This window comes from Equus caballus, chromosome 22 (genome assembly GCF_041296265.1).
Source record: "Equus caballus isolate H_3958 breed thoroughbred chromosome 22, TB-T2T, whole genome shotgun sequence".
Classification (NCBI taxonomy): Eukaryota; Metazoa; Chordata; class Mammalia; order Perissodactyla; family Equidae; genus Equus; species Equus caballus.
Window position 1 is genome coordinate 25341911 of NC_091705.1, and position 25195 is coordinate 25367105.

General features: G+C 40.0%; 1 protein-coding gene across 5 annotated transcripts in view; it reads right to left on the reverse strand.

The window, feature by feature from the left end:
* Nucleotides 1-303: 303 nt before the first annotated feature.
* The window catches only part of CDK5RAP1 (CDK5 regulatory subunit associated protein 1), a 56553-nt gene continuing 31661 nt past the window's right edge, over nucleotides 304-25195 (reverse strand). For 4 of the 5 annotated variants that reach the window (XM_070247304.1, XM_023626365.2, XM_023626366.2 and 1 more), the window contains 6 exons: nucleotides 23828-23925; nucleotides 22788-22843; nucleotides 21611-21741; nucleotides 12556-12705; nucleotides 8103-8243; nucleotides 304-564 (listed from right to left, as the gene is read on the reverse strand). In XM_070247304.1, coding sequence (XP_070103405.1) covers nucleotides 484-564; nucleotides 8103-8243; nucleotides 12556-12705; nucleotides 21611-21741; nucleotides 22788-22843; nucleotides 23828-23925 — 657 coding nt within the window. In that variant the 3' untranslated portion in view covers nucleotides 304-483. Of the gene's footprint in view, nucleotides 565-8102; nucleotides 8244-11561; nucleotides 11918-12555; nucleotides 12706-21610; nucleotides 21742-22787; nucleotides 22844-23827; nucleotides 23926-25195 lie in introns of those variants that run through there. The other variant, XM_070247305.1, reaches the window with a different exon arrangement.

Sequence of the window (25195 nt, forward strand, 5' to 3'; positions counted from 1 at the left end):
AAGAGCTCCATGAGGGAAATCCTCAGGTAAAATATGAGAATAAAGTGAGGAGAAAGGCAGCTGAGTCACTGTCATCAAACCAAAACGAGAGCAAGATCTAGAGCAGTTTTTCCCAAGCAAATGGTTCTCTTCACCTCCCCTCCTTCAGTCTCTAACTCCTAGGGCCCAGGGGAGAAAATCAGAATGGTTATCAGTGTCCACAGCAGAAACTGGGTTGGGAAACACTTAAAACAGACACTGTAAGGAAAATTCCAGAAACAGTAACCAAGGCAAAAATAAAATAAAAGAAGAGAGACAAAGGGATGATTTTAGGTAAATTTAATGACTGTAAAAGCTGTCCACACAGCAGCAAGGAAGTGCATTTTCCATTTGACATAATGTGGCTTCACCACTTGCAGCTTATCTCCAAAGCTTCATTACCTCTTTCTTTCAGTGCCCAATCTGAACAACCGCTCACGTCAACTCTGAGGCCATCCACTCAGGTTAACAATATGCTGAGGAGCCCTTCAGAGTGGTCCTGCAGAGAACATGTCCTTTAAGTGTCTGAGAGCTGGCAGAGGTGATCTGAAAGAAAACCAGTCAGAAGAAGGCAAGGTAAGAATGACGTCAGCATCATGGCAGAGTGAGCTATCCCGGTAATCTCTCCCCTCCACCATACAACAAAAAAGACATACATACTCCAACAGAGGACATCCAAACACAACACAAAACACGTCTGAGACCCAAGCAGCCATATGACAGACAGTGGAAAGGCTGGAACCCCCCTCAGAGGAGGTGGAATGGGGTAAGAGAAAACTTCACTCCCTCCCCTAAAGATTGTGATCTGGGACCATGGGTGGCCTCCAAGAGGGAAGGAATGGGGGGAGGACAAGCCCCTTCACGGGAACATCAAGGCCCTTGCAGCCTACAGGGAAGCCCTCTACCAGGGGCAAAGCTTTCTCAGGGGATGACCTCATCAAGCCAACACCACAGGAGAACAGATAGCGAGAGCAGAGCCAGAAAACTCCAAGAGCAAGCATGAGAAAGTACCCCTCCTCCTACCCTCCCAGCACCTGGGATCTCAGTGGAAGGCAGAGGGCTCAGAATATGTGGCTCTTGACCCCCACCCAGTGGTAACAGGTGGTAACTGCAACCAAATAATACCAGGATGCATAAAAACAGAGAAAATACCAAGTACCCAGAAATCACTCCTGAAGACAAAGAAATATGTAATCTAAATGAAAAAAATTCAAAAAAGCTATCATCAAAAAACTCAACAAGGTAAAAGACAATGCAGACAAACAATTCAACAAGTTCAGAAGCTACTTCACAAAAGAGACTGAAATTATAAAGAAGAATCAATAAGAAATATTAAAGATCAAAGACACAATGGAATAAATAAAACAAAATATGGATTCCCGGAATGCTTGAGTGGACAGCATAGAGGAGTGCATGAGAATAATCGAAGACAGACATGTTGAAATGCTCAAGATAGACGAGGAGAGAGAAGTAAGACTAAAAAGAAATGAAGAACATCTCTGAGAAATATCCAACTCAATTAGGAAATGCAACATAAGAATTTCAGGTATTCCAGAGGAGAAGAAAAGGAGCATAATGGAGCAGAAAGCACGTTCAAAGAAATAATAGCAGAGAACGTCCCAAACCTAGGGAAGGAGAGGGAAATCCATGTGGAAGAGGTTACCTGATCTCCTCCATACGTCCACGTAGAAAGACCTACTGCAAGGCATCTCGTAGTGAAACCGCCAAAAGTGAATGAAAAAGAAAGAATACTAAGGGCAGCAAGGCAGACGAAAATAACCTACAAGGACCCCCTATCAGGCTTTCAGGGCATTTCTCTGCAGAAACTTTACAGGCTAGGAGAGACTGGAATGACATATTTACATCTTTGAAGGACAAAAACTTTCAGCCAAGAATACTCTATCCAGCGAAAACATCCTTCAGATATGATGGAGAAATAAAAACTTTCCCAGACAAACAAAAGCTAAGGGAGTTTGCAGCCACAAGACTCCTCCTACAAGAAATCCTCAAGAAGGCCCTCATACCTGACAAAAAAAAGGGAGGAAAGGGTTAAAAAGCAAAGAGTAAGGAGATAAATAGGTAGACAAAATTAAAATAGGCTAGCAAATACTAAAGTATAGCACTAAAGATAAAGGTAAGAAAACACCAAAAACAAAGATAATTCTGTCATTTTAATCACAAACTCACAACACAAGATGGAATAAAATGTGAGAAAAACAACTTAGGAGGGGAAGAGGAAAAGGACTGAACCAGTTGAGTCTAAGGAAATAAGAGGCCATCAGAAAAGGGACTATCATATCCACGAGATTTTGAATAGAAACTTCACGGTCACCACTAAACAAAAAAGCAGAACAGAGACACAAATAATAAATAAGGATAAAACAAAGAAACACAACATAAAAACATACATAATTCAATAGGTATACCAAAATACACAGGACGAGAAACAAAGAAAATGCAGGAGAAATGGAAAACGAGTCATAAAATGGCAGCATTAAGCCCTCATAGATCAATAATCACCCCAAATGTAAATGGATTGAATTCTCCAATCAAAAGACACAGAGTGGTGAGATGGATTAAAGAACAAGACCCAACAATATGCTGTCTCCAGGAAACACATCTCAGCTTCAATGACAAACACAGGCTCAGAGTGAAGGAGTGGGAAGACAATACTCCAAGCTAATGGCAAACAAAAGAAAGCAGGTGTCACAATATTTATATCAGACAAAGTAGACTTCAAGATAAGGCAGGTAAAGAGAGACAAAGAGGGGAGTATATAATGATAAAAGGGACACTCCATCAAGAAGAAATAACACGTGTAAATATCTATGCACCCAACACAGAAGCACCAAAGTTCATAAAGCAACTATTAACAAACCTAAAAGAAGATATCAAAAATAACATGATAATAGTAGGGGACCTCAACACCCCACTCACATCAATGGATAGATCATCCAGACAAAAAATCAACAAGGAAACAGTGGAATTAAATGAAAAGCTAGACCAGTTAGACTCAATAGACATATAAAGAACACTCCATCCTAAAACAGCAGAATACACATTCTTCTCAAGAGCACACACAACATTCTCAAGGATAGACCATATGTTGGGAAACAAGGCAAGCCTCAATAAATTTAAGATGGAAATAATAACCGGCATCTTTTGTGATCCCAATGCTATAAAGCTAGAAATTAATTACAAGAAAAAAGCTGAGAAAGGGACAAAGATGTGGAGACTAAACAACATGCTACTGAACAAGCAATGGATCATTGAAGAAATTAAAGGAGAGATCAAAAAATATCTGGAGACATAAGGGCCGGCCCGTGGCCGAGTGGTTAAGTTCGCATGCTCCGCTTTGGCGGTCCGGGCTTTCGCCGGTTCAGATCCTGGGCGTGGACATGGCACCGCTCATCAGGTCATGCTGAGGCAGCGTCCCACATACCACAACTACAAGGACCCACAAGTAAAAATACACAACTATGTACCGGGGGGCTTTGGGGAGAAAAAGGAAAAGTAAAATCTTAAAAAAAAATCTAGAGACAAATGAAAATGATAACATGCTATACCAACTCATATGGGATGCAGCAAAAGCCATATTAAGAGGGAAATTCATCACAATACAGGCTCACCTTAAAAAAGAAGAAAAATCCCAAATAAGCAATCTCAAACTACACCTAACTGAATTAGAAAAAGAAAGCCCAAAGTCAGCAGAAGGAGAGAAATAATAAAAATCAGAGCAGAAATAAACGTTACTAAAACAAAAAAGGCAGTAGAAAGGATCAATGAAACAAGAAGCTGGTTCCTTGAGAAGATAAATAAAATTGAGAAGAAGGCACGGTAACTAGGACTGTACTTTAGGGACTTAATGTGGAGCCTCCAGCAGAGAGGTGACCAAAAGGGATCTGAGGGAGATGACAGGCCAGCAGAGACTGCATGGTTCCTGGGTGCCCCCAATCCTGGGAGGAAGAGACATCTGATGCAAGATAATGTACATAATTTAAGAAGTCCGAAATAGTTCAGTCCCAAATAGCCACTTCTCCTTTTCTCTTGAGAGATGGCTCCTCCCCAGCACCAACTGGTACGGTAAGGTTCAGCATGAGCTGCCCATCACAGACCCGGCCCTGATACTCCAGGGGTAAGCCATGATCCAGGATGTACCAGTCAAATCCTTCCTTAGGATATTAATGGCCAAAATTTGGTGAGAAAGGCTCTTTTATCTCTCTGAGATTTGAAAGCATGTGACAAAGTAACGAGTAGTCTCATTTCTTACCATGAGAACAAGTCAGTCCATTAGTAAATATTTACTGAGTGCTTATTATGTTCTAGGAAATGTCCTAGATGCTAGAGGTATCCAGATGAACAAAACAGATGTTTTCCCTGCCCTCAAAGGTACTTTCAGGAGAAGACAGACAACAAATATGTAAACAAACAAAGATGATTTCAGGCACTGAAAAGTGCTACAAAGATAAAATGGGCTACTGGGGTAAAAAGTAACAAGAGCAAGGCAGAGGGAAGCTGCTTTAGCTTCTGTAAAGACAAAGCCTCTCAGGGAGGTGACATTCGAGAGAGAACCTAGTAAAAGAAGGTGGCCAGGCAAAGATCAAGAGCCTCCCAAGCAACAGCATGTCCAAAGTCTCTGACACCAGAATTAGGTGTGAGGGGCAAAAGGAAAGCCACCAAGGCTGGAGGAGAGAGAATAAGAAGAGTAGAGGTTGGAGAGGTAGCTGGGACAGATCATATAAGGCCTTGGACACCCTACATTTGGCTCCAATAACAAGCCACTGGAAGGCTTAAGCAGAGGAGTGAGTGATCTGATTTAGCAAGGGTATGATGACTGCCATGGGCAGACAGACTAGCAGACGGCAAGAATGGAAGCAGGGAATATGAAGCCTCTGGAACTCTCATGCACTGCCAGTGGGAGTGTAAAATGCTACAATCACTTTGGCTATTTCCCTTGGACACACCCCATGACCCAGCAACTCTAAGCCATATACCCAACAGAAATGAATACATATGTGCACTAAAACACATGTTCAGGAAAATTCATAGCAATTCCATTCATAATAGCACAAAACTAGAAACAACCAAAATGGCCATCGACAGTACAATGCATAAATAAATTGTGGTCTATTCATATAATATGGATAAATATAATCATGCATGAATTGCACAACATAAGATTGAGGGAAAGAAGACAGGCACCAAAAATATATATTGTATGATTCAATTTTATAACAATAAAAACAAGCAAAACTGAACTATTATGGTATTAGAAATACCATATAAATAATAATACTTTATAATAATTCATCAAGTAGTACACTTATCACGTGGGCAATTTTCTACATTTATGATATGATTCAGTAAAATAATTCATTCTTTAAATATAGAAGCAAGAGACCAGTGAGGAGGCAACTATAATCTCCCAGCCAAGAAATGACGGTGGCTTGGAGATGGAAAGAAATGGTCAGGTTCAAGATGCATTCCATAGGTAGAGCTGAAACAGACAGGCTGCTGTTGGAGTGCAGGAAAGCAAGTATCTAGGATGACTCCTACATGTGTGGCTTGAGCATCTGAGTGGTGCCATTTACTGAGATGGGAAAGGCTAAAAAAGAAGAAAATTGCAAGAAAGTGGGAAGGATTCATTCTATTTTGGCCACATGAAGTTTAAGATGTAAGAGAAAAAGGAGATAAATGCAAATCTCTTGAGGATAGGAAGGAATGGAAAAGAAGGCACAAGGGGCAGCATGACAGAAGATGAAGACACTTCCTAAACAGTCCCATGTGAGCAGACAGCATGTGTGAGTAGACATATGAGTGAGCTGGTGGAAATAATGATGCGACAATGAGGTTTCATGAAATAGGCAGAGACATCAGTTGAGACTAGAGTTTGTATAGGTAAGTGAAGATTTAAGAAGAAAGTGGGAAAGTCAATTTACCAGGGAAATACAGTAGGATAAGGATTTCAGAGCCATGCTGAGTGCTCATTTGAGTTTTAAGGTCATGAATTTGAACTAAATGCATTTGCGTTCAATGTGGCAGAGACTTTTTCTTGTCCCCAACATTTCTCCTCTTCTTCCTCAGTAACAAAACTCCCAAGATTTAGCTGCGCCCCTGGTCATTCAGAATGAAGAACACACTTCTCAGCCTCCTTGCAGCCTGGTGTGGTCTGTTACTACGGCGGAAATAAAATGCGAAACTCATACAAAGAATGTTGAAAGGAAGAGGGCATGCCCTCCCCTCACTTCTTCCTCCTTCCCGCTAACTAGAACACGGACGTGGTGGCTTGGAGCCACCATTGTGGATCAAGAGAGGACCTTGAGAATGGAGGCCACACACAGTAGAGCAAAAGAGAGAAGGAGCCTGGATTCCTGATGATCATGGAGCCATCACAATCACCAGTTCTGGACCTTCCATATCTAGGGTTTTATGAGAAAGATAACTCCTACCTTATTTAAAGCACTATATTTTGAGTTTTCAACAACCATCGTCTGACCTAATCCATGTAATACATATTAACTGTGTGCTTTTCCCCAGCAACATTCAGCTGCAAGGGTGCAGATGCACAGTAAGCAGTTAACCGCTTTCAGCAGGGTTGGGTTTAGCCAAGTAAGCACCATAGAAGAAAGGGATGCACGAAAGTGAAATTTGATTTATGGTTCTCAAACAGCCCAGAGACTCTGAGTGGAAAGAAATGAGAACAGCAGAGATGAGCGACAGAGAGAGCCAGCATACTTCTGGTTCCACAGCTCCTCCTTCATTTTGATCCTTCCACTAAATCTTACCTGAGGAGTTTATGTCACTTGGGAACAAAAAAAGAGTCCCAAGTAACACAGCATCCCTCTCTTTCTTGACAAATGAAGTTTTCCCATTTTACAAAAGAATATGATATTAACAGTACAACCCAGCCCACCAATCTCATCCCATTTTTCAAGCAACCCTTAGCTACAGTGGAAAGAAAGCAGGAGGAGCTGTGGGAAAGTGACTAAAAATCAAACAAGGAACATTCAGAAGACAGAGAAATAAGAAAACAAGACAGTGTCCAAAATAAAAAAGAACAAAGAATAAACGGAAAAGCCTTAGGAGGGACTGTTTCCAGAGCAATCACATTAATGTTTAAAGTAAGACAATCCTCAGGCAGGACAAGGCCAGAAGGCAGTGGGATCATAAAGTCCCCAACCTACAAATTATGTTTTAAGTTTTTGTCAGATGGAAGGAACAGAAAAATTCTGAGTGGTCATAAACTTCCAGGCCAACCCAAAGAAGTTACATGCCAGGGGAGTGAGCCTTTCTCAGCTGCAAGCCATGGACCATGGCTCCCATGACTCACAACAAAGGTGACACTAAGAGTGAGGACAGAGAGTAGAGCAGAGGGCGAGGCAATAAAGAACAGGGAGGAGGACATAACACTGACCGACATCAGCAGAAAAAGAATCCCCCTACTCCATCTCTCTCTTGCAGATGCTCCAGAGCTCAGGGTTGGAGAAGCACTTTGCTCCTGCCTACCTCATCAGTACATGTCCTGCCAGCCTCTGATCTGGGGCAAAGTGGACATGAGGACCAGAGAAAGGAAGATGAGAGTGGCAGTCCTGCAGTAATGTAAGAAGAAAAGGAGAAAGGAAGGAGGGAAGAAAGGGGAAATCCCATGGCCATTCAACTAGATCGGCTCCAGGGAAGGAACACAGGCACCTGGAGGACATGTAAGTTTGGGATGCTGGGGCATCAGAGACCTCGAAGGGCATGATGACCTGCGACACAGACAACTATCAACTCACTCAAGATCACTTACACTTCCTGGCCTCTCGGCAACAGGAAACTATATACCATTATGTATTCCAACCTCATCAAATCCCCAGAAAGAACCCTTTCAGGGAAGGAGAAGAGAGAAGAAAAACGAGAAGGCACTAATTAGTTAGGAGCAGTTTAAAACTCAATTCAAGGTGTCCTCAGGTTGAATGTTCAGGTTGAGAAGAGATTTTTATTTTACTCAAGAATTTCTCCAGGAAAAAAATCCATTCCCCCGAAATTATCCAATCCAACACCCATTTCACAGTGCAAGCCAGAAGTGCAACAGCACACCTTACCTTCACCAGCACATAGTCCCCAGGCTGAGCTCTGACCCTGAGCCCAGAGTTAGTGACATCCTCTATCTCCACATCAGGGAAGATCACCTTAAGGTTTCCATCATTCCGGCCACACAGGTCAGTGGAAGAGCGTTTACTGTGCTGCAGAAAGAAGAGAGGAGAGTTTATGAATCTGTAACAGTCATCAGTTCTTGGAGGTCAGAAATTATGCCTTCCCTTTCTCAGATCCCCAAGGGTCTTACTCATAGAGCATTCCTTAACCAAGGAATCAGTAAGTGTTTCCTGCTGCTTCACCAACAAGGGCAGTACACAGCACACAACAGAAACTTCATAAAGTTTGGACAACTCTATGTTAATGAATGACTCAATCACTGAGTCTTTGCAGAATTACCTTCTGCAGGAACAGAACTCCAACAGGCCTGAAGCCAAGGATATATAGATAATGTGCTTAGCAAACCAACTGTCACTTTACCCAGTCTCACAGTAATCACTGAGTAATGTTCTGGGGCTGTTTGGCCTGGGTCACCTGCCCCTAATGAATAGGTAGACTCGAAGCCAGAGTCTCCATCACAACTTGCAGAAGACGAGAAGAGGGGAATAAAACCAGTATGAGAGTGTTAACTTCTAGAATATACACAAGTCTTCCTCTTCCAACTATGATGAAGTGAAAAGAACCAAATTTATCCTCCAGCCTTAAATAACCAGGAAACTGGAAAAAATACATGAAACAACTATTTCCAGATATTGGACAACAGATTATGCAAGACTGTGATCCCTAAAAGAAGGAAAACAAATGAGATGAGCCCTCCAATCATCTCCGCATTCTGCCAGAAGGCACACGCCAGACCAGAGAATGCAAAGCAGGGAGGGAGATCTAAAGGCAGAGCATGGTAGTTCTCTCTGAATTGAGAAAAGAGGCATCAGAGTTCAGAGAACTTGTAAGAGCTAGACACTGTGGAGCAAGTTCTAGAGAGGGGGAGCTAAGCAGAAAAAGAGCTGCAGAAATATGCACAGACACCATAACCCCTCACATGAGGGAAACAATAGAAAGAATAAACAAATGGGACTTCATCAGGCTAAAGAGCTTCTTTAAGGCAAGGGAAAACAGGATTGAAACAAAAAAACAGCCCATTAATTGGGAAAAAATATTCACAAGTTATTTATCCGATAAAGGGTTGATCTCCATAATATACAAAGAACTCACACAACTCAACAATAAAAAATCAAACAACCCAATTACAAAATGGGCAGGGGACATGAACAGACATTTCTCCAAAGAAGATATATGGATGGCCAATAGACACATGAAAAGATGCTCATCATCACTAATCATCAGGGAAATGCAATCAAAACTACAGTAAGATATCACCTTACACCTGTTAGAATGGCAAAAATATCCAAAACCAAGAGTGACAAATGTTGGAGAGGCTGTGGAGAAAAGGGAACCCTCACACACTGTTGGTGGGAATGCAAACTGGTGCAGCCACTATGGAAAACAGTATGGAGATTCCTCAAACAGTTAAGAATAGAAATACCTTATGACCCAGCCATCCCACTACTGGGTATCTATCCTAAGAACCTGAAATCAGCAATTCCAGAAGTTCCATGCACCACTATCTTCATTGCAGCATTATTCACAATAGCCAAGTCATGGAACCAACCTAAGTGCCCAGCAACTGATGACTGGATAAAGAAGTTGTGGTATATATATACAATGGAATACTACTCAGCCATAAAAAAGGACAAAGTCGTCCCATTCACAACAACATGGATAGACCTTGAGGGTGTTATGTTGAGTGAAATAAGCCAGACAGAGAAAGACAAACTCTGTATGACTCCACTCATAGGTGGTAATTAACATATGGACAAAGAGAACTGATCGGTGGTTGCCAGGGGAAAGGCGGGTGGGGGGAGGGCACTAGGGGTGAAGTGGTATACTTACAACATGACTAATAATGATGTACAACTGTAATTTTACAAAGATGTTAACTTTTATAACCTTAATAAAAAATATATATATATAATAAAAAAAAAAGCACAAAAAAGGCAAAAGAAAAAAGTTGTATGTCACTTCATAAGATACAATTACAAGAACACAACATTTCTCTGGTATTCCTGCCTAAAATTGCATAAATTGAATCTTATCATGAGAAAACTCATCAGACAAACTCAAATTGAGGAACACTCTACAAAATAACTGGCCTATCATCTTCAAGTGTCAAGATTATGAAAGCCAAAGAAAGACTAAGGAGCTATTCTAGACTAATGGAGACTAAAGAGACATGACAATGAATGAAACATGTGAGACTGAATCAAATCCTTTTCCTACAAAGGACGGTTCTGAGACAAGTAGGGAAACTTAAATGGGGCCTGAGGATTGGATGTATTCAGACAAGGCTAACTTCCTGATGTTGATGGTTGGACTAGGTTATGTAGGAGAATGTCCGTTTGTATCAGACACACACTACAGTATTTGGGGGATTAGGAATATCAAATCAGCAACTTACTCTCAAATGGATTCTAAGAAAAAAAGTTCTTTGTACTATACTTGCAATTTGTCTATTAGTATGTGATTGTTTTACAACAAATTTTTAAAAAGAGAGTGTGTTCAGGCTCCATGATTTGAACAAATCAACTGTAAAAGAACATTTATAAGACAAACAGGGAAACTGGAACACTGACTAGATATTTGATAATATTAAGAAACTACTGTCAATTATTTCAGATATGATAATAGGATTGTCTTTTTTTAAAAAAAAAAAAAAAGTCTTACCTTTTAGAGATATATACTGAAATATTTACTGACAAAATAATATGATGTCTTATACTTGCTTCAAAAAAACTCAGTGGGGGCAGAAGAGATGGAACAAGATTAGCCACGATTAACACTGTACTGACAATTGTTAAGGCTGGCTAATGAGTATCTGGGCATCCATTGTACTACTCTCTCTATATCTATATTGGAAATGTGAATTGGGGCTGAGACACACAACTTTGGTCTGTGAATAACCAGAACTACAAAGTGAAACACAGGAACTATAAGGCCGCTGTACTCTGCCACACAGGTGAAGTAGCAAGAAAAGCTGGCCTGAAGAGGAGACCAGGAAGTCTGAGCCGCAAGGGATTCCCAGGCTGGTAGTCCCTTCCAGACACCTGGCAGTATTCCTGCCCTTGGGCTCCACGCACATCCCTGAAGTCTGGTACAAGATAAAATTAGTTCTGGCTTAGGCTGAATGACTTGAACAGATTTCCCACTGTTACTCACTACTAAAGAGTTCTAACAAGCACAATTACCAGGCAAATGGTGGCTTTGATGCTGCCATATCCTAAGGAAGGAAGCAGGACTCTCTCAAATCAGGACATGGGGGAAGGCACAGAAAGGGCCATGTCTCTCTCTTTCCCCTTCTCTCCACTGGCTGCAGCATGCAGCTTCACAAAAAGTCAGGTTTCCAAACTCACCTCATACCCTGTCTCTTTAGTGCTGTATATGATGGCCAGGCTCCCAGGCTTTACAATAGAAGCTACCGGAAACCCAAACTTCCTGAAATGCAGTACATGTCTAAGTAAGTGTAACTAAAACAAGGATTGAAGACAGGAGCCGGCCTGGTGGCACAGCAGTTAAATTCACACGTTCTGCTTCAGCAGCATGGGGTTCACTGGTTCAGATCCTAGGTGCAGACCAACATACCACTTATCAAGCCATGCTGTGGCAGGTGTCACACACATAAAGTGGAGGAAGATGGGCATGGATGTTAGCTCAGGGCCAATCTTCCTCAGCAAAAAGAAGAGGATTGGCAGCAGATGCTAGCTCAGGGCTAAAAAAAGAAAGAAAGAAAAAAAAAAAGGAAACACAAAAAAAAGCATTGAAGACAGACAATAAAATTGATTCTAAAAATATACACATAATACTGCTTCCAGAAAGATGCAGTAGACATATTTTTCCCTAATCCTTCCACCAAGTACAAAAATATCTTTCAGGAATGAAGGAGAAATCAAGACATCCTAAGACAAAGGAAAACTGAATCTGCTGCCACTGTCAATGTAAATTCTCTAAACAGAAAGAAAACGATAAAAGAAGGAACCTGGGCCATCAGGAAGGAAGAAAGACTACAATGACATAATTATCTCCACAGAAAATTCCAAGCAAACTACTCAAAACCTACTAGAACTATTAAGTGAATTCAGCTAGGTCACAAGTAAACAAAATCAATTATTTCTATATAATAGCAATGAACACATGGACACCCAAAATTAAAAATAGTAATTACAATAGCTCAAAAAAAAACCCAAAATATTTAGATGCAAATCCAATAAAACATGTACAGGATCTGCGTGCTGAAAAATACAAAAAGTCATAAGGAAATTAAAGAAGATCTAAATAAAGGGAGATATACTGGGTCTTAAAAAATAAAAAGCAAACAAACAAAAAATATAAATATATATATGGCCTCACCCCCTCAACCAGCACCAGCTGGGTACAACCCACAGAGGTCTTGTTGGCTTTTGTTGCTTCTTTTCGGAAGACAGTGATAAGTTCCTCCAAACGCCTTAATTTTACCTCTTCTGGAACATCATCCTTCAGCCTGTGATACGCCCGTGTCTTCTACAAAAACAAAAAGGAAGAAGATGGAGGTGACCAAGGACTGGTAGAATCCATTCTTGAAGCAGAGAGGGTGACCATGTTCATTCCACCTGCAACTTACAGACATATGTACAGAAACCCAAGCCATGCCAGGATGGTTCTCTAGCTCTAGGAGCCATCTAAGAGAAAAACCTAACTATGCAGTAGAGTCGCATTTTTACAAGGGTTAAATTCTAAATTTAGTACATGAAAACCATAAACTCAAAATTGCTGATATTTTTATAGAATACAAAGGTAACCTTTATCCTTAGGATATCCTTAGGATAAAAGTTACATGTGTACATATACTAAATAACTCACATACAGTGTTTATAAAGACACAAGATGCAAAGCAGCCTAAATGTTTATTAATAGGTAACCAGTAAAACAAATTATGGTTTATCTACACAATAGAATATCACACAGTTATTAAAAAGAATGATAGGATACACATCAGCATCAAGGCAGTGTGGGCTCTTCCCTCAGAATCTCCCCCGTAAGATACACCGAAAAGGACATTTGTAAACCAAGAGAGGACATACACAAAACAAAAGATGTCTGAGAGACCCACGCAGCCATATGTCTGAAGGTGGAGGTGCTGGAACCCCCAGGAGGAAGTGGAAGGAGGTAAGGGGATCTCCTCTCCCTCCCCAGCAGCGATCTACTGAGCAGGACTGTGCGTGGCTCTGAGATAAGAGGGAGCAGGAGGAGGCTCTCCGTGGGAATGCCTTCACTCCCCAAGCTGCCTCCTAGCCATGGGAAAGCCCCACACAGAGGAGGCTAAGCATTTGCGGTGCTGTCTTCGTCAAGCCAGAACCCCAGGAAGGCAGACAGCAAGGACAGAGTGAGAACACCCCCGGGATCACGCAGGTGAAAGAAAGTGCCCTTCCCCCTGCCCAGCACTCCAGCTCTGCCAAGTGGCCAGAGCAAGTGACCCCAACCAGAGCACCTGTGCATACGTTAGAAAAGCAGCAGCTGTGAGCAGGCAATCACAGATGGGCTCTGTCAGCATAGATTCCAAAGGACTGGCACAGACACCAGGGATAGCTGCGGGCTCAGAATACACAGCTCCTGATCCCCTCCCCTAGTGGTGGCAGGTGGAATCTGCAACCAGAAACTCTCACTATGCAAAGACACAAATCCACCCCACCAAACAGTATGAAGAAATATGTTAATTCTCCAGACCAAAAGGAAAATGACAAGCACCCAGAAATCAATCCTGAAGGCACAGAAATTTATAATCTAAAAGACAAAGAATTCAAAACAGCTATCATAAAAAAACTCAATGAGTTAAAAGAAAATTTAGATAGTTCAATGAAATCGGGAAAAAAATTAACAAGCAGAGGGAATTCTTCACGAAACAGATTGAAACTATAAAGAGAAACCAATCAGAAATGTTGGAGATGAAAAATACAATGAATGAGAAAAAGAAAAATCAGGAATCCTTGAATAACAGAGCTGATATTATGGAGGAAAGAATGAGCACTCTGGAGGAGACAAATATAGAAATGCTTCAAATGGAGGAAGAGACAGAACAAAGACTAAAAAGAAATTAAGGAATTCTCCGAGAAATATCTGACTCAATTAGGAAATGCAACATAAAGATGATAGGTATTCCAGAGGGAGAAGAGAGAGAGAATGGAGCAGAAAGCTTGGTCAAAGAAATAATAGCTGAGAACTTCCCAAACCTGGAGAAGAAGCTGGAATTACAAGTAAAAGAAGCTAATATAACTCCTAATTCTATCAATGTAAAAAGACCTTCTCCAAGACATATAGTAATAAAACTAGCAAAAGTCGATGACAAGGAAAAAATATTAAGGTCAGCAAGGCTGAAGAAAATAACTTACAAAGGAACCCCTATCAGGCTTTCTGCATATTTCTCAGCACAAACCTTACAGGCTAGGAGAGAGTGGAATGATATATTTAAAATTGTGAAACATAAAAACTTTCAACAAAGAATACTCTATCCAGGGAAAATATTCTTCAGATATGATGGCAAAGCAAAAACTTTCCCAGATAAACAAAAGCTGAGTAAGTTCACTGCCACAAGACAGCCCCCCAAAAAACAAGAAATGATCAAGAAAGGTCTCAAACCTGAAAAAAAAATAAAATAAAGGGTTTAGAAAGCTTTGAGCAAGGAGATAAATAGGCAGACAAAAATCAGAAAATTGCAGCTCTCTATCAGAATAGATTAGCAAACCCTTAATTATAACATTAAAGATAAGGGAAGGAAAACATCAAAAATAACTTTAATTTCATCATTTTAACTACAAACTCACAAGACAAGACAGAAGAAGTTGTGGCAACAATAACTTAGAAGGGAAAGAGAAGAGGGATGGAATCAGCTAAACTAAGGAAATAGGCTATCAGAAAATGGACTATCTCATCTATGAGATTTTTAATACAAACTTCATGATAATGACTAAACAAATAATCAGAACACAGACACAAATGATAAATAAAGAGAAAACTGAGAAAGCCATCATAGAAAACTTCCAAACTGAATTGGCAGTCCAAAATACATGGGATGAGAAATAAGGGAAATACAGAACTGGAAAACCAGTGATAAAATGGTAGCATTAAGCACTCATATATCAATATTCACTCTAAATGTAAATGGATTGAATTCTCCAATCAAAAGACACAGAGAGGCAGGATGGATTAAAAAACGAGGAAAAATATGCTGCCTCCAGGAAACAGCTCTAAAGACAAACACAGGTTCAGAATGAAGGGAAGTAAGATGATACTCCAAGCTAATGGCAAACATTAGAAAGCAGTGTTGCCATACTTTCATCAGACAAAGCAGATTTCAAAATAAAACAGGCAATGAAAGACAAGGAGGGGCAGTATATAATGATCCAAGGAACACTCCACCAAGAAGACATAACACTTATAAACATATATGCACCTAACACAGGAGCACCAAAGTACATAAAGTAACTATTAACAAATCTAAAAAGAGATATTAACAACAACCCAATAATAATATGAGACCTTAACACCCCACTAACATCAATGAATAGGTCATCCAGACAGAAAGTGGACAAGAAAATAGTGGAATAAAATGAAAAACTAGACCAGATGGACTTAATAGATATATAGAGAACACACCATCCAAAAACAGAATACACATTCTTCTCAAGTGCAAATGGAACATTCTCAAGGACAGAGCATATGTTGGGAAACAGGGGAAGCCTCAATAAATGTGAGCAGATTGAAATCATATCAATCCAACTATAATGCTATCAAACTAGAAATCAACTATAAGAAAAAAAGTTGTGAAAGTGACAAACATGTGGAGACTAAACAACAAGCTACTGAACAACCAATGGATCATTGAAGAAATTAAAGAAGAAATCAAAAAATTCTGGAGACAAATGAAAATACACCATACCAACTCACATGGGATGCAGCAAAAGCAGTCCTAAGAGGGAAATTCATAGCAATACAGTCCAACCTTGACAAACAAGAAAAATCTCAAACAAGGAATCTTAAACTACACCTAACAGAATTAGAAAAAGAAAAACAAACAAAGCCCAGAGTCAGCAGAAGGAGGGAAATAATAAAAATTAGAGCAGAAATAAATGCAACCAAAACCAAAAAACAGTAGAAATGATCAATGAAACTAAGAGCTGGTTCTTTGAGAAGATAGACAAAACTGGCAAATCCTTAGCCAGACTCACTAAGAAAAACAGAGAGAAGATTCAAATAAATAAAATTAGAAATGAAAGAGGAGAAATTTCAATGGATACCACAGAAATACAAAGGGATATCAGAGAATACTATGAAAAACTATATGTCAACAAATTGGACAATCTAGAAGAAATGGATAAATTTTTAGACTCATGCAATTTCCCAAAACTGAATCAAGAATAAATAGATGGGGCTGGCCCCGTGGCCGAGTGGTTAAGTTCTCGCACTCCGCTGCAGGTGGCCCAGTGTTTCGTTGGTTCGAATCCTGGACGCAGACATGGCACTGCTCATCAAACCACTCTGAGGCAGCGTCCCACATGCCACAACTAGAAAGGACCCACAATGAAGAATATACAACTATGTACCGGGGGGCTTTAGGGAGAAAAAGGAAAAAAAAATAAAATCTTTAAAAAAAAACTAAAAAGGGGAAAATCTTTAAAAAAAAAAAAAAAAGAATAAATAGAGAATCTGAATAGGCCAATCACAGGTGAAGAGATTGAAACAGTAATCAAAAACCCCCCAAAAAACAAAAGTCCAGGACCAGATGACTTCTCTGAAGAATTCTACCAAACATTCAAATAAGATTTAATACCTATCCTTCTCAAACTATTTCAAAAAGTTGAAGAAGATGGAACACTTCCTAACACATTTTACGAGGTCGCAAAGCCAGACAAGGACAACACAAAGAAGGAAAACTACAGGCCACTATCACTGATAAACACAGATGCAAAAATCCTCAACAAAATATTAGCAAATTGAATACAGCAATATATTAAAAGGATCATACACCACGATCACATGGGATTTATACCAGACACAGGGATGGTTCAACATCTGCAAATCAATCAATGTGATACACCACATTAACAAAATGAGGAATAAAAACCACATGATCATCTCAATAGATGCAGAGAAAGCATCTGACAAGATATAGCATCCATTTATGATAAAAACTCTGAATAAAATGACTATAGAAGAAAGTACCTCAACATAATAAAGGCCATATAAGACAAATCCACAGCTAATAACATACTCAATGGAGAAAAGCTGAAACCTATCCCTCTAAGAATAGGAACAACGCAAGGATGCCCACTTTCACCGCTTTTATTCAACACAGTATTGGCAGTCCTAACCAGAGCAATCAGGCAAGAAAAAGAAATAAAAGGGATCCAAATTGGTAAGGAAGAAGTGAAACTGTCACTCTTTGCAGATGACATGATTTTATATAGAGAAAACTCTAAAGAATCAACCAAAAAACTTTTAGAAATAATAAATGAATATGATAAACTTGCAGGAAAAAAAGCTGCAACAAAATCAGTTGTGTTTCTATACACTAACAATGAAGTGGCAGAAAGAGAATTTAAGAACATGGGCCAGCCCGGTGGCCAGTGGTTAAGTGCGCACGTTCATCTTCGGCGGCCCTGCGTTCGCCAGTTTGGATCCCGGGTGTGGACATGGCACCGCCTGTCAAGCCATGCTGTGGTAGGTGTCCCACATATAAAGCAGAGGAAGATGGGCACGGATGTTAGCTCAGGGCCAGACTTCCTCAGCAAAAAGAGGAGGATTGGCAGCAGATGTTAGCTCAGAGGTAATCTGCCTCAAAAACTATATATATTTTTTTTTTTTAAAGAAAGAATACAATCCTATTTACAATTGCAACAAAAAGAATAAAATATCTAGGAATAAATTTAACCAAAGAGGTGAAAGATCTATACACTGAAAACTATAAAACGTTAGTGAAAGAAATTGAAGATGACATCAAGAAACAGAAAGATATTCCATGCACATATATTTAAATATACATACTACCTAAAGCAATCTACAGATTCAATGCAATCCCAATCAGAATCCCAATGACATTCTTCAGAGAAGTAGAACAGAGAATCCTAAAATTCATATGGGGCAACAAAATAGCCAGAAGAGCTAAAGCAATCCTGAGAAAAAAGAACAAAGCTGGAAGCATCACAATCCCTGACTTCAAAATGTACTACAAGGCTACAGTAATCAAAACAGCATGATACTGGTACAAAAACAGACACACAGGTCAATGGAACAGAGCTGAAAGCCCAGAAATAAAATCACACATCCACAGACAACTAATCTTCCACAAAGAAGCTAAGAACATATAAAGGAGAAAGGAAAGGCTTTTCAAAAAATGACACTGGGAAAACTGGACGACCACATGCAAAAGAATGAAAGCATACCATTACCTTTCACCATACACAAAAATTAACTCAAATTGGATCAAAGACTTGAAGGCAAGACGTGAAACCATAAAACTCTTAGAAGAAAATATAGGCAGTAGACTCTTTGACGTGGGTCTTAGAAGGATCTTTTCCAATACTATGTCTACTCAGGCAAGGGAAACAAAAGAAAAAATAAACAAGTGGGACATCATCAGACTAAAGAGCTCCTGCAAGGCAAAGAAAACAGAATGAAAAGACAGTGCACCAACTGGGAGAAAATGTTTGCAAATCATATATCTGACATGAGATTAATCTCCAAAATACATAAAGAACTCACACAACTCAACAACAAAAAAACAAACCACCCAATCAAAAAATGGTCAGAGGATATGAATAGGCATTTTTCCAAAGAAGATATATAGATGGCCAATAGGCACATGAAAAGAAATTCAACATCACTAATCATCAGGGAAATGCAAATCAAAACTACACTAAGATATCACCTTAAACCCATTAGAATGGTTATAATCACCAAGACATTTTAACAAATGTTGGAGAGGATATGGAGAAAAGGAAACTCTCATACACTGCTGGTAGGAATGTAAACTGGTGCAGCCACTATAGAAAACAGTATGGAGAGTTCTCAAAAAATTTAAAATAGCAATACCATACTACCCAGCTAACCCACTACTGGGTATTTACCCAAAGAACTTGAAATCAACAATACAGAGAGACTTATGCACCCCTATGTTCGTTGTAGCATTATTCACAATAGCCAAGACATGGAAGCAACCCAAGTGCCCATCAACTAATGATTGGATAAAGAAGATGTGGTATATATACACACAATGGAATACTACTCAACCATAAAAAAAAGACAAAATTGTCCCATTTGCAACAACATGGATGGACCTGGAGGGTATTATGTTAAACAACATAAGACAAACACCATATGATTTCACTCATACATGGAAGATAAACCAACACATGGACAAAGAGAACAGATTAGTGGTTACCAGAGGGGAAGGAGGTCAAGGGGTGGGTATAAGGGATAAAAGGGCACATTTATAGGGTGATTGGCAAATAGTAGTGTACAACTGAAATTTCACAATGTTATAAACTATTATGACCTCAATATAATAAAATAATGAGATAGTTCTATATGTACTGATATGACTACTCTCCAAAATACACTCTTAACAGAAATAAGCAAGGTATAGATTAACATGTATGAGAACTTTGGTGTAGAAAGAATACATATATGTTTATAAATACATGAAATGTCTTTGGAAGGTTATAGAAGAAATTGCTAAGAGCAGTGCCTTCAGGGAAGGAACTGAAAAACCAGACAACCTAGGAAGAAGGAAGAACTACTACTTTCCACTGCACACTGCATCAACCTTTTGAATTTTATACCGTGAGTATGTATTACCTAGACATAAAAAAAGAAATTTGTCCTTGAAAAGCCTTTAAATCATCCAAAACCACACTGTGCATACATGTTAATATAAATGTCTTTACTTTATGTATATGGACTCATAATATAGTTGGAGAACCACTGAGGTAAACAAAAGTATGGAATAAGAGAAAAATCTATACACCAAAGTCTGGACATTCAAACCAATCTGCCTTTGAGAGAACTACATTTTCCACAGAGGAAAATGGAGAATGGATAGAAAATTCTAAAATAGAATTCCCTTACAGGATTTATTCTATTCTGTCTTATTATTAACAACAACTTACCTCTATTGTGCACTTATTACGAAGCACTACTCAAAATGCTTTATACATATCATCCTCAAAATGATAATTCTCAAAATAACCAGATAAGGTTGGTACTAATGTTATCCACATTTCACAGATGAAGAAACCAGGGACCTTTCCCAAGGTCGCATAGTTATTAAGTGAGAGAGGCACAATTTGAGGGCTTGCTCTCATCTACTAGGCCACTTGATTAAGTCTCTATAACTGTAACCCTAACCTAGGAATTAGATCCCAAAGTGAACACTCATATTCAGTGCCCATAGGATATGCTTCTACCACACACTGAAAACCATTTCCCAACTCAAGCACTATACAGACTTTCTCGTGCATATCTGTGATACAGAAAAGAAGCAAAATGGAACCAAACAGCTTCGCTGAAGCTTCATCCCTGAAATAGTTCTGTAAGAGACATGAATGTAGACATTGGCCCACTTACAGTGTCTACAGAACACTAGGCAATGGGCTTTAACAGACATGAATTAGCTTGGTTGATGGCAGCTGGGTGACAGTGGTGGCCAAGGTCATGGGTTCAGTCATTCGTCAGTCAGCTTTCCACTGCACCCTGGCCAGAGGCCCCTCAGCCTCCAGCCCAAACACAAGGCAAGCTGCCCCTGAGGCAACTGGGGGGAAGAGCAGTGACCCATGTGAATTCATCCCTACCATCAAGAAAATGGCAGCAGACCAAGACTATAGCCTCTCTACAAGAAATATGCATTACCCTCCCTTTCCTTTCTCATCTCCTTCTGCTTTGTTTTCCAAGGAATCTGTGTTATAGGACAATCTCTAAAGTGGGTATTGGTGGGTTCACTTGGCCTAGAAAATGAAAACTAAAAACAGCTGAGGCAGGCTGTGAGGGCAACAAGGTACCTCTGTAAAATCAAATCTGTAGGCCAAAAAAGAAGTTCTACATGTTGAGAAGTGATTTTAGGTTTCTTGTAAAAACAACAGTGTCTCTCCCTCCACTTTCAAATTCTAAACACCCTAACCATAACTTAAAATATTCTAATGAAGAGGAATACTGGCACAAGTAATCATTTTTCATCTCAAATTGCTGAATTGTGTAAAATAGTAGACAGGGTGATTAGAAAAAGTAAAGAAATTAATGGTAAGATCCTTGTGGTTTCTCAAGGGCTGCCAAGCTGCCACTTTCTTTTCTTCCCAGTTGTCTACATTGAAACAGACACTGGTCAGGAATGACATCAGTCTCAGCACAGAAGTAGCTCCTGCACCATCCCAGGGCTCACCTGTCGCATGCTGTAGGCAAAGAGGAAGCCCATGTTGTACTGAACTTCCCGAAGCAAAGAGACCGTCTGGAGGTGATCTTCCTCTGTCTCACCACAAAAACCAGCAATGAAATCACTGCTGAGGCTCACACCTGTGACACACAACAAAGGACAGCACGTCAGTGCTGCTTACCTTCAAGAGAAGCCTTTGGCACTTGGGGGTTAGAGAAGGAGGGAGAGCAATCATAAGGCCTCCCCTGAAGATACCCAGCCCAGATTAAGCAGAACAGCACTTATAGAGCAAGTGGGATAGCCTTGCTTGTCTACAATGTTCCCATGCCAGAGCCTGGCTTCTCAGTCCACATTCCCCTCAGCACCAGAAAGGGGATTTTCACTTCAAATGTCGGATTTACAGACATGGTAGAAGTCCACATTTTCAAACTGGTCCTGCTTTTACTAATGAAAACCTGGCACTGCCTCATACAAACATATACTTTTGAAGTTAGTTTTAACACAATGTTCATTTAAGATAGCAGTAACTACTAGTTACTGAATACTTACTAAACACTCTACTTTACAGTCTATTTCATTTAATCTATTTAATTATCCCAACAATCCAATGAGGTGAGTACTATTAACTCCATTTTGTAGATGAGGAAACTGCAGCGCAGAGAACCTCCACACTCAAAATGACAGTATGTGTGCGTAACACAGGTACAATAATCTGAAATTTGGAAAAAATTATAGACATTGTCAACCAAATCTAAACTAAAAGACTACAGAGTAATTGTATTAGGAGGAAGAGAAAAGAGAAAAAAGTGTCAGGGTTGGGATAAGAGAAAAGGAATTACCCTTAAGTACACAGTTTCAAAGATCTCAATTGCCCCAAATCAGAACTAATTTAAACCATAACTTTGCCAGCTAGCAAGATGGAACAAAGTCTCTCTCTTACGTTCAGAAACACAAAGACCATAGAAAAGGAATCTCTTTAACCTTGACATCACAAGCCGATCCACACCTCTGAGGATTTCTAGCACAACCAAGAGAGAAGTAAAAAGAGAGAGAGAGAAGTGACGAGGAGGAAAAGAAGTGTAAAGGTGTCACAAGGTACTGCCACAGGTGTTGCCTGTATCTCACCAAGAAGACTGCTGTCACCAGTAGAGTAATGTGGTCAGCAGAGTATGTTTCTTAAATGTACCTGGAATAGACTCTCTGATATGATGAATTAACTCCACATAAGCCTCTCTTGAATATCTGCAACAAACAAAAGAAAAGAAAAGGCTTAGATGAACCCATTTTTTTTAAATGAATGGTATAAAAAGATGACACTATGACTTACCACACATAACCATTTCTCATCCACATAGGATGGTATAAAAGTAGGTTAAAGTATCCAAAAGGGCCCTTTTGATCCAAATCCTGTACTGTAACCTAGTCCAGAGGCTATGAATTTTTAGCTCAAGACCATAAATTACTTTAAATATTAAAAATACATATTTTGGGGCCAGCCCTGTGGCAAAGTGGTTAAGTTTACACATTCCGCTTCAGCGGCCCAGGGTTTGCCAGTTCAGATCCTGGGTGTGGACATGGCACCACTCATCAGGCCATGCTGAGGTGGAATCCCACACAGCACAACCAGAAGGACCTACAACTAGAATATACAACTACGCACTGGGGAGCTCTAGGGAGAAGAGGGGTAAAAAAAAAAAAGGACTGGCAACAGATGTTAGCTCAAGTGTCAATCTTTTAAAAAAAGATACATATTTTTTATTTAACTAACAATTGAAGACAGATTAACATTTAAGAGGATCTCTAAAACTCTTGGCCAATGTGGAAAACAAGACAAAGCATAGTTCCTTACAGCGTGCCATTTGTCACATTCTCCTTTCAGTCTTACCTCCGCAATATTTATTGTTCCCAAAGTAAGTGAACACATAGAGCTATATTTAAATTCCAACTCAACAACATTAATGTTAAAAACTAAAGGATTAAAACCTCAGAGTGTGCCACACAGTAGGTGCTTAATAAAAAACATGCTACAAATGAAATTGAGTCCTTAGTCTATACTTATAGACGGAACAGAAGCAAGTTTCAATGTCCACAGGTCTATTCATATATAATAAACATTTACTAAGCAGCTACTATGTGCCACACAGTGTGCTAGGTTCTTAGACCCTGTCTGGTCCTTAAGGAAACATGGAAAAGGTGCAGGATGCCCCCTCCCCAAGCAAGTCTGACCCCCTACGCATGGCCTCCAGTACACGGCTGCTCCCGCTCTGGGCTGGTACGTGGATCTGTTTACAGATGTTGTCTCTCTCATGAATCAGCTGCAGAACCTGGTCAAATAGAACACACAGAAGGTCATTAAAGTCTCACCAAATCTTGTCGAAAGAAAACAACCCCCACTGTTTCTCCACCAAGCTTAATTTTCAAGTAATTAAGAGGCTGATTAACCCAAACACATGAATTACCCAAATCCTTTACTTCTGCTCAAGCCATGTTCTATCTGCCTCAGACATTTCACCTGATGGCATCTCTGCTTTCAAAGAGTAAAGAATGCAAGTAGAGGTCAGATTTAAGCGAGAGGGCCATTCACAGGTAGTACTGACACAAGAAAAATAAATGGCATTCGTTTCGTCTAATATAAAAACTAATTAGCCACTTTAAAAGATACCATCAAGAAACTGAAACTAGGAGAAAACATTTGAAAAAATATATTGACAAAGGATTTGTATCAAGAACACATAAAGAACTTTTACAACTCAGTAAGAAGATAAATAATCCAGAGGGGTAAAGGTAGGGAGGAGACCAAAAGACATTCCACTGAAACAAAAAACCTTTAAAGAAAAAAAGGTTCCCATTACAGAGTGATGTCAGTATCACAGCGGAGTGAGTTCTCCGGCAATCGCTCCCCTCCAATACACAATGAAAAGGACATTCATACTCCAACAGAGGACATCCACACAACACAAAAGACGTCTGAGACCCAAGCAGCCACGCATCGGAGGGAAGAGAGGCTAGAGTGCCCCCTCGGAGGAGGTGGAACACAGTAAGAGAAAACTTCGTTCCCTCCCCAAAAGACTGCAATCTGAGACTGCACGCAGCCTCTGAGACGGAAGGAAAGGGGGACGGGGATGCTCATTCATGGGAACATCAAAGATCCCCAAGGTCCCTTGCAGCCTAAGGGAAGGCCCCTACCAAGGTGAAAGCTTTCGCAGGGGGTGACCTTATCAAGCCAACACCCCAGGAGATCAGACAGTGAGAGCACAGCAAGGAAACACTGAGAGCAAGCAGAAAAAAGCGCCCCTCCCCCCGACCCACCCACTGCTGGCTCCAGCGCCTGGGATCCTGGCAGATCACAGAGGGCTCAGAATACGCAGCTCTTGGCCCCCAACCAGTGGCGACAGGTGGTAACTGAGACCAAATAACACCAGGACAAATAACACCAGCAAAAGAACAAAGCCACACCCTGTAGTAGTATCAGAAATTATATCTCCATACAAGAGAGAAAATGACAAATACCCAGAAATCAGTCCTGAAGACACAGAAATATGTAATCTAAATAAGAGAATTCAAAATAGCTATCATCAAAATCTCAACGAGTTA